This window comes from Sinocyclocheilus grahami, unplaced genomic scaffold (genome assembly GCF_001515645.1).
Source record: "Sinocyclocheilus grahami isolate Dianchi unplaced genomic scaffold, SAMN03320097.WGS_v1.1 scaffold330.1, whole genome shotgun sequence".
Classification (NCBI taxonomy): Eukaryota; Metazoa; Chordata; class Actinopteri; order Cypriniformes; family Cyprinidae; genus Sinocyclocheilus; species Sinocyclocheilus grahami.
In genome coordinates this window covers 1081474-1091939 of record NW_015505509.1, presented here as the reverse complement: position 1 = coordinate 1091939, position 10466 = coordinate 1081474, and the positions used below count along the sequence as shown (strand labels likewise).

General features: G+C 38.0%; 1 protein-coding gene across 2 annotated transcripts; it reads right to left on the bottom strand.

The window, feature by feature from the left end:
- Positions 1–311: 311 nt before the first annotated feature.
- Positions 312–9838, bottom strand: pitx2 (paired-like homeodomain 2). Of its 2 annotated transcripts, XM_016295130.1 has the most exons (4): positions 9476–9838; positions 7334–7402; positions 1973–2172; positions 312–1093 (listed from the first exon to the last, which is right to left on the bottom strand). In XM_016295130.1, the coding sequence occupies exons 2-4, from the start codon at positions 7377–7379 to the stop codon at positions 530–532; spliced, it is 810 nt and encodes a 269-aa protein (XP_016150616.1). In that variant the 5' UTR covers positions 7380–7402; positions 9476–9838; the 3' UTR covers positions 312–529. The 2 variants fall into 2 exon arrangements, with proteins under 2 accessions (XP_016150616.1, XP_016150615.1); XM_016295129.1 differs by lacking the exons at positions 7334–7402; positions 9476–9838 and adding an exon at positions 2928–3519.
- Between the last annotated feature and the right edge of the window lie 628 nt (positions 9839–10466).

The following is a 10466-nucleotide window of genomic DNA, read 5'->3' as shown; positions in this document are numbered from 1 at the left end:
GCGTATTATTACCCAGGGTTGCTATTCTAGATCTATATTCACACAGACATTTAATAATAAATTTATGATATCACACACGACTGGTGCGTTTAGTATGTACATTCCCTTGATCGCAAGCAAGACATGATTCCTGTACGTTTTCCACATGCTGTGTTAAACTGAATTCTCGAAAATGCTTAAGAGTTAGAGCTTTCGCCTCTACAAACTGGAGATGATATTAAGATATATGTATAGCCTATATACAACCGTTCAGTCAATTACTGTCCAAAAGTTGAAACGTCAAAATAAATGAGCTTTTTTTTATTATTTATTTTTTATTCTGGTATCCTAAACTCTTCACTGGCTAGTGTGCACTTGCTAGTGTAGAGAACAAATCTTATTAGAAATGGCGCGTTTGTCTTCCGTTCCCGCTTGACATTCCATCACAGGATTGGACGCATTTCAGTGGTTTATTCTTCTAGTGCCCTTGAAACAAAAAGTGTAGTCTCTCGTTCCTGGGATTCGGGATTGTAAATTCTACAATCGTCTCTTACACCGGTCTATCCACTGCGTACTGGCAAGCGCTGAGATTGGAGACCGGATTCTGCACGCTCGCGTATCCAAAACTCGAGTGCTGCTTGGCTTTCAGTCTCAGGCTGGCAAGACTGGAGTTACAAGTGTCCCGGTAAACATACGGAGGTGTCGGTGGGGCGTAAGGGCACGCCGGCGTGGGAACCCCCGAATTTAGAGAGGGGTTGCTGAGGTTATTCAAGTTATTGAGGCTGTTTAAACTTGATCCGGGCACGCCGGTGACAGCAGACGGAACCATACTGGAGGGCATGCTCATTGAAGAGATGGAGCTAGGTGGGGAGAACATGGCCTGAGAAGACAGCGGATTGACGTTCATGGAATTGAAAAAGGGGAAGCTTTTGGTAGACAGAGAGGCCGACGTGAGCCCCTTTGCAGCCCAGTTGTTGTACGTGTAGCTGGGATACATGTCATCGTAGGGCTGCATAAGTCCGTTGAATTGAGGGCCGAAACCGTTTTTACACAGCTCTGCCTGTTGGTTCCTCTCCCTTTTTCTCCATTTTGCCCGTCGATTCTTGAACCACACCTGCAACAAATGCAGATAATAATTTAGATTCCTTATTAGACTCCATAATTCATTGTTTTCTGACACAATGGGAACAGTTAAACCGACGATTATAAGTGTTGAGAATTGCTGTCACCGCAGCTGTTTTTGGTAGATAAATGATATGGGTGGTGGTGGTGTCAAACTCAGTTAGGATCCCTAATTAAATCGCTTTTTATCAGTCACCCGGAATCTTGTCTGATCCCGGGAATCCCAATACACATCCAGTCTCCAGGCTTTTAGCGGTCAATGGGCCGCCCGACGCTTCAAATGTGTATTCTCCCTAAGCAGGCGGAGACACACTAACCTTATGTATATACAACACGAGAATGACAATCACAAAATACAAGCTTTACACCTCTTTAAAGGCGACTGCGTGACTCCATTAAGGTCTGTCATCGTTAGGGCGTCACTTGTGTTGATTGCATACAATTGGACCCATAATTAGCCTCTAACCAAACAGTGACAGATTTATATTTAAATGATTAAATAAAGTCATATTTAGCATGTCACCTAAATTAACATAACGCGATTTTAGATAGTAGCCTATAGCATGAAGCGCCCGTATAATAATAGTTAGGCTATATATGAACAAAATAGTTCAAATAAGTAGCCTATAACTGTAAAACAGTACTAATAAGTTAATTATAATTATATTATTATATAATGAATAACCTAATAATCATTAATTTGTAATAATTTTAAGTAGGCCTATTATAAGCGTCTTATACAATTGTATTACTTTTTATTTAGCCTAGTATTTAAAATATAGAATTTGAACCTTGAATTGTGGATTTGTTTCCAAAATAAATAGGGCTTTATCACATATTATTACAATGTTATTTCATTTATCAAACTTACTCTGACTCTGGGCTCTGTTAAATTAGTCCAAACAGCGATCTCCTCTCTGGTGGACATGTCCGGATAGCGATTCCGCTGAAAAGTGGACTCCAGTTCTTGGAGCTGTTGGCTAGTAAAATGCGTTCGTTGCCGCCTCTGTCTCTTCTTTTTCGATGGGTCATCAGTCGAATCTTCGTTTTTACTCTGTCCTTTCTCTTTCTCTGCAATGCAAAGTAATTCAGTATTTTAAAATAAATGTTTAATCCAAGAGGAACAGTTTTTAAGCTTCAGGCTCTGTTTTGACACATTGGAGAAGTCTGTGTGGGGGTGATAAATCTAATTCCGTTTTATTGAATTGAAAATATTTGACATCATAGAAACAAGTAGGTTCCCTGGTAACAACGTAACGGGCTAAATTAATTAATGAACTTGCCTAAATTTATGAACACTAATGTTCAACAATAATTTCTTGCAAAGCTAACACTACCTGTAAAAATTCAAGCGCAAATGTTCTAAAATCAAGGTTAAAAAAATATTTTAACCACAATGAACGCGTCGTGACTTTCTCATCATAGGAAAAAAAGAACATTAGCGGTAGAGAACGTTTGCATTATTCCATACAAAACGCAATGCCGCAGTGTAAACATTTGTGAGAAGCCCACATTTTCTCACACAATTTAAGCAAATAAAGCCCTGTCAAAGGGCATGACTTATGTAGCCTACTTCAATAGCCCTATGAATCAACTAACTGCCAGCTCCATGTCTTTATATATTTGCATGCCTCACACTGTAACCTACTGTTTTCAAATTGAGGGAGAAGTTTTAAACGGTTTCTTTTCACAGGCATAGGCTACCTCATGACATAGCCTACCTAATATTAATGATATACATAATGATATAGCCTACCTAATGGTAACTGACACCAAACCCGAAAACATTCCAATTAAATATATCTCTTCAGAGGACCAGGGCTTACCTACGGACTCTGGACTGGAGGTGTCTGAAACCGTGTGAACCTCCAGCCTGTGTTTCGAGTCCACAGACCGCTGGAGCGGTTGCAGACTAGAGGCCATCGTAAGCGGCGTGTGTTTGCTCCCGGTAATGTGGTGATGGTGGTCCAAACTCAACGGGTCCTTCATAGAGGTCATGGATAACACAAGCGATTTACGGACGGTTCGCAAGCAGATATAACGTCCTCAGCGAAGGTCACAAATATAGAAAAAATAAATAAATAAAAAAATTAAAGAAATGAATGTGTCCAGTAGTGAAGTATCGGCAAGCGTTGTCAGTGCTCCTTTGTCACTTAAACCACTCAAAGCGACACTCCTCAAACGGCTGTTATCGTAATAAAATAAACCCAGTGCTGAAGAAAGTTTAAGTTTTTTTTTTCTCGTTTCGACTGGGTAAAAGATATCTCGGTTTCAGCCGAGAGCTACAAGGAGAGCCAGAGTGACAGGGACAGGTATGTGATATTATATCCACTTGCATACACGCACACTCTCCTACACATCCCAGCGCTCGCTCTTCATTTCAGCTGTCCTTCTCTCCGTCCAACCGAGCTGCGCTATGCGTCCTGACGTCACACAGACCCCGCCCACAATCTGACGGAACATTACAACCTATACTTCACAGATTTTATGGCCAACCGACTAAAAAACGGCCCAAAGAAATTCAGAGTGACAGGGACAGGTATGTGATATTATATCCACTTGCATACACGCACACTCTCCTACACATCCAAGCGCTCGCTCTTCATTTCAGCTGTCCTTCTCTCCGTCCAACCGAGCTGCGCTATGCGTCCTGACGTCACACAGACCCCGCCCACAATCTGACGGAACATTACAGCCTATACTTCACAGATTTTATGGCCAACCGACTAAAAAACGGCCCAAAGAAATGAGAAAATGCTGCCTTTTTTCCCTTTAAAGAGCATGCAAATAAAGGCTGTGCATTCACTAGTGGCTTCCGAGAAAGCAAAATGGGTTAAATACATTTCTCAAAGCCTAGCACACCTGAACATTTTTCTGTGCAGGTATTTTAAAAACAGCGTTTTATTCACATTTGAACTCAAACACAGATTTCTGTCAAAGTCAAATAAGCGCAGCAAATGGCACAACTAAATACGACAACTCTCGAAGATGCTCATTTCTGAATGAAAGTTCCGCTTTTGTCACGTTAATTGGATGATTCTTCGCAACAATGAGTTGACAGGGTATCAAAGACCGCGTTACGAATTCATTTGTAACAAATAAGCTCAGTCTTAGACTGTTAGGTAATGCATTCCTATTATAAACAATAGGCCTAACTGTAGGCCTATAGAAGAAACAAGAGGGAAAAAAAGAGAAAAATATTTATTTTTGAGTGTCTATTCCTGCTTAGTTTTACAATTTAATTTAGGGACTGAAAGCACTTTGGCGAGGTACATTTGTGCGCCTCGTGCTCGTGATGATTTCGGGGGAGAGAGCACCCACTTTGCTTTTCTGAGTATGCTACATTTAATCTGATAAGGCGCTTATTTGCTTAAGAATTTTAAATGGGCATCTTTAATGACTTCAAGCTCCTTCACCTTGTTGTCTCAAATTCATTCAAAACGTTGCAATAATTTACATACGTTTAATAACGGCATTTTTATTTTTAAATAAAAACAATTTATTAGCCCTAATTAATTTTAAATTAGCCTATTTATAATACATTTCTCAAAGCCTAGCACACCTGAACATTTTTCTGTGCAGGTATTTTAAAAACAGCGTTTTATTCACATTTGAACTCAAACACAGATTTCTGTCAAAGTCAAATAAGCGCAGCAAATGGCACAACTAAATACGACAACTCTCGAAGATGCTCATTTCTGAATGAAAGTTCCGCTTTTGTCACGTTAATTGGATGATTCTTCGCAACAATGAGTTGACAGGGTATCAAAGACCGCGTTACGAATTCATTTGTAACAAATAAGCTCAGTCTTAGACTGTTAGGTAATGCATTCCTATTATAAACAATAGGCCTAACTGTAGGCCTATAGAAGAAACAAGAGGGAAAAAAAGAGAAAAATATTTATTTTTGAGTGTATTCCTGCTTAGTTTTACAATTTAATTTAGGGACTGAAAGCACTTTGGCGAGGTACATTTGTGCGCCTCGTGCTCGTGATTATTTCGGGGGAGAGAGCACCCACTTTGCTTTTCTGAGTATGCTACATTTAATCTGATAAGGCGCTTATTTGCTTAAGAATTTTAAATGGGCATCTTTAATGACTTCAAGCTCCTTCACCTTGTTGTCTCAAATTCATTCAAAACGTTGCAATAATTTACATACGTTTAATAACGGCATTTTTATTTTTAAATAAAAACAATTTATTAGCCCTAATTAATTTTAAATTAGCCTATTTATAATTTGCATTTATTATTTATTATAATTTAAAGTTTTTTAAATAGATTCGTTACATTATAAAATAACAGGGGAGAAAAAACTTTAGTTGGATTTCTTTTTGAGTTCTGATGATATTTTAGTTGTCATTCAGATAAAAATACCACAGTAAATGGGTAATATATAAAAAAGAAACAAAAAAAAGAAGAAGAAGCGGCCAACCCGATTTCATTGTTGGAAGCAGCTGATTGCAGCTAACTCAATAAGTGAGGAAATTAGTGTAACTAAATGAGCTTACAAACTCTACATTTTTTGCTTCCCTGCTTGTCCTGAGAAATCACCTGAAATGTCAAACACACCAAGGGGGAAAAAAACGGAGAAAAGAGAAAAGGCAGCCAAGTTCTTATGAAAATGACCCGACCATCTCCATCGCTGACTTTGATTCAGCTCACGCTCTTGCACTGGATATTAATTTATGGCATAATATATGATCCTGGAACCGACAAAAATCTTGTATGTACAGGTCTTTTTGTATGAGAATGTGACCTCGCGTTCAATGCATTTGCGCCCAGACCCGGCACGATATTAAAGATCATGTTTCGGTCTGCTTTCTCATACTTGCCATTCACACCAAGGGGGAAAAAAACGGAGAAAAGAGAAAAGGCAGCCAAGTGCTTATGAAAATGACCCGACCATCTCCATCGCTGACTTTGATTCAGCTCACGCTCTTGCACTGGATATTAATTTATGGCATAATATATGATCCTGGAACCGACAAAAATCTTGTATGTACAGGTCTTTTCGTATGAGAATAGATTATTGCTCTGTATTTATTTTGGACCCTCAAAATGCTTCAGAGCCCTCTCACTGCCTGCTGTGGATTATTGACCATGGCGCACCACAGAGCCATTAATTACCAATTCAGTCAATATAAGGGAGACGACAAAGCCTTTTCCATAGGATTAAGAGGACATTAGATTCTTCCATTAGTATATTCCTCCGCACGAGGAGGCTTTCATTACACATTTACTTTTCCCCTGAGTCTATCTAACAAGCGCTGCATATATTACTGCAGAGGAGACGAGATTGTCGGTAATCAAGTCGCTCCAATGTCTTTTCCCTCTTACGTTGCTGTTTGCATTTTATGCTCACTTTTTCCTTTGATCTCTTATCTACTATAGGCTATCTGTATCGGTTCATAGCCAATATTAAATGACAATGGGAAATGGGGTATACTGAAAAACGGACTAATGCGGCTAAATAAGTGCTATGATTTGTTCTTAGTTTGCTTTAATTAGCTTAATGAAGATGCCAGATGATATGGAGACCGGCCACACATTCTTGTAGCCTGCACAGTTGTTCCCTTTCAGTTTTAATTTAGTCTTTTTACGTTTCTGTTAAAATTGTCCCTGTGCGCCAAATTATAATTTACTGGAGAAAATTGTATTTTTTTATATTTTTGTGCTTAATTTACCCTCTACAGTCTATCATACTGAATTATAATTTAAAATAGATCACATTTTTATTTTTAATTGCCACGTTTTTACATCTTTTCATTGAGGACGCACGTGATCACTTAACCACACGTAGGCTACATTTTATCACCAGGCATTTTGAAGTATCGAATCAGTATTTTATTTGAACAAATTCAAGATATTTTAGAGATCACAAACCTCTAAAATCACACAGACTTTGCTTTAAAAATCTAAATTCCTCTAAATGAGCTGCTAGGGGGTATTATTTATCCATGTATGATCCTGTCTTACCACCAGATGTCCATCTTTGACTATAAACGTCTAATGGTTCCGCTTTCCTTATAACCAGTCATACGTCAAACACCAAAGGTAGTTTACAAACGCCCTACTTTTCATAGACCAGTTTTTCTAGCTGCGATGAGTATTTTATGTAGGCCAGGCAACGTTGAGATGTTTGATTAAACCAATCAAGGACATTAATGAATCCAGATCTTCTCTGGAGATTTAAACAAGGAGGGGGGCTTGTCATTCACCAAGATCTTCTTACCTAATTGAGCACACGTTGATGCAAGTTTGCGGCAGTGGGAGTCCATTTGTTAGATTATACGTTGAGCACCTGTGAAAAAAAGAGAAATGTTTATTTAATATTTTATTAAAGTGTTTATATTATATGTGTAGGCCAACTTCTGTTTGAGAATGTTTAGTTGGCCGTTTTCACACATGACCGAATGGGCCACTCAGTGATGATATATTTCAAACCCATTGTCATATATTGGATAGTTCCTGTCTGTAATGGGATGTGCACATTCCTCGTTTGTTTTGAAATCCCTTAGCGCTTGCTCGAGTCCTTCCTAATTAAGACTCGTGTCTCCAAACGCACATGAAAACAAGGCACAAAGAGGAAAGACCATGCACCATGTGTGTGTCAGTGAGAGAAAGAGCGCAGTTGAGCGCTGGAAGTTGAGTGATTCCGCGGTAAAATCAGGGGATTAGTTTCTGATTGAGATGTCTGTCGGTAGGATATTACAAAATTCATTATCGCAGCTCTATACTAACCCGATATGAAGTAACACAGATGGGCCTTTATTAGCCCAGGCTTCAGATGTTTGCTTATGATAATTTCAGTCGGAAATTTGCATGCAATCCTGCTGTTAACCGTTTTCCCTCTCCATTTTTCTCTCTCCGAATGCAACGCTTTACTTTAGCCCTCCCCTTATATCACCTTCCTGGCATCTGTTCCTTTAGTCAAAGGCTTGAGACTCTGGAAATTAAATTTGTGTGCGTTTCTTTGTATATGTGTGCCGCGTAATACGCAGTTCGTGTGAGCGCGAAAGTCATTCATCTAAATACGATTTTGAGATGCTAGTATAAAGTTATGAAAATATTCTAATTAATTGTCTAAATTATTTACCAAACAAAGTAGGCCGTGAAATGGCCAATTAAAGTTGTGTCTTTCGTTATGCTGAGCGCGTTCATGGCATCCGTTCCGTTTTGATTTGGGCTACTTATATTGGTAACTTTATTATTATTTTTATTGTCATTATTATTATAGATTTGTCGTTTTTTGTTTTGTATTGTTTTACGCGAATTTAATACAAGTGTCATGTCAAATATTTACTCTTACAAGGTCATTTTCAAACAGCAAAAGGTAAGAAACAAAACACTACACATGACATAAGTGCATAAGATTATAACTTGGACTGCATCGATGCAAGTTCATCAGCAGATGAAAATATGTATGTACAAAACCTGTTTAGATTTGTGTAAACTATTAGTTCTTTTTATTTAGTCTATTTATAATTTAGTCTACACAATTACAGCAAAACATACTATTGCTACTGATAATAAGAAGGTATTCTTTGCCATTTTTGTTCCGATGATTAATTGGGGGAACAATGTTTTTCTTTTCTTTATTTTAAACTGGTAACATTGTTTTAACATAATAGTAAGGATAGTGCTATGATATTCTCAGAGTCTTGCGGGCCTAAAAGGTTTATTAATAAAGTGATTTCAGTGTTGCCTGCGTGTGTGAATCTTTTTTTTTTCAGCTAAATTTTATTAAACCTGATTTATTGGTGTATATAAACGAATAAAACGAAACTACTGTATTAGTTTACAGAAATATTTAACTACAAGACAAGAGCGCCTTATCTTCAAAATTAACTGGCTACCTTGCATTTGCATAAATGTAAATTTAGATCATAAGTAATGATTCAATACTATCTTGTTATTCAATATCACTTTATCATATCATTCAATAATTCAATCTTAACTGAATTGCCCGTTTCATCGCAAATGTTAAAACAGAAATTTTTATTTTAGGAATGCTGCTACGAGTATTTAAAACGCACTTAAAAACAGTATTTAAAAGGTTGATTGCTGGTTGTGAAAGCAAATTTCGTTAGCACGATTTATTTCTGCTTATGCTAACCAATAATATATGTTTTAATTTAAATTACACGCTATAACTATAAAGTTGCCCAAGTCCCGTTTGTCTCACTCATAGTGTTAACGATATATTATAATAAACTGCAAAGTCAAGGTGAGACCTGCCAGAGCATCACTTATCATGCCTCTCCATCGAACTGCACTAAAGCTGAAGATCACCCGTGGCTGGCAACCCAGAGGTGGAACGAATTCCTTCACTTGCATTATCTCACATTCAAGCTAGGGTGTCATGTGCACTTACCAGTGGTTGTTGAAAAGCGGCGCTTTGCAGCCGTGCCAGTCTTGAATTTCTTTTTCTTTAAAAAAAGATAAATTCCACACCTCTGAACAAGTTTATCTTTGCCCTTGATGTTGTCCGGGTGCATAAACTGTTGCTACCAGGTCCAAAACGAGCGTAACCTCTTCTTCCTCAATGAAAACGATTAGGGGTATATCTGGGTTCTTTCAAAGAACGCGACAACAGGCATATGTTACCTTCAACCCAGAGTGTCTTAGCTACAAACTCCTAAGTTGCTTTAGTAACTCATATTTTCTGCAGAGCCTCCACGACTGCAACTTTTTCCGCAGAAAGACGCAGAGTGGTGCATTTCCCCCTCTCACGAGCTTTGACTGTCAGCGCGTGGGCGTGAGTGAGAGTTTGTGTGTATAAGCGCGTGCGTGTGCATGCGTGCCACAGTGGGTGTGTTTGTATGCACAACCAACACGTCGAGTGTGTGTGAAGGGTGAACTTTGTGATGCGAAACGGTAGGCTAAATTAGACAACAAATTAGCCATTAAAACACGGTAATACGTTAATTCAACCAGCAAATTTAACCCGACGAACGCGAAAACACGCATGGCTGAATATGGAGCAAATCAAGGTATTTTATTTATCTAGCTGCAATTAAAAACGGCCACTATCATAACACTAAGTTCATTTCTTCTTATGTTACTGAGTAGCAGAAATACCAACTGACATAAAGAAATCCAAAAATGAAACGTGTTGAAATGAAAATGTAGGTTAAAATAATTAAAATCTTAATTTGTTTTGTCTTGCTATATAGGCCTATTTTTAAATATAGGCTACATTTTATTTGTATATTATTTTATTGTTTACATCGAATTCTATTTTAAAACTATAGCTACCAGAACGGAACAAAAATATGTATAGGCCTATTATTAGGGCATTTTGATTATTGTATGGAGTCCATAATATACTATAACACAAGTAGTCTGGACAGTCTGACTTAGTC

Coding starts and splice junctions, on each gene's coding strand:
- pitx2 (XM_016295129.1), bottom strand. CDS start 3,099: ATGACCTCTATGAAGGACCCGTTGAGTTTGGACCACCATCACCACATT. Junction 2,173..2,927: donor CTCCAGTCCAGAGTCCGTAG/GTAAGCCCTGGT, acceptor TTTGCATTGCAG/AGAAAGAGAAAGGACAGAGT. Junction 1,094..1,972: donor TAACAGAGCCCAGAGTCAGA/GTAAGTTTGATA, acceptor CATTTGTTGCAG/GTGTGGTTCAAGAATCGACG.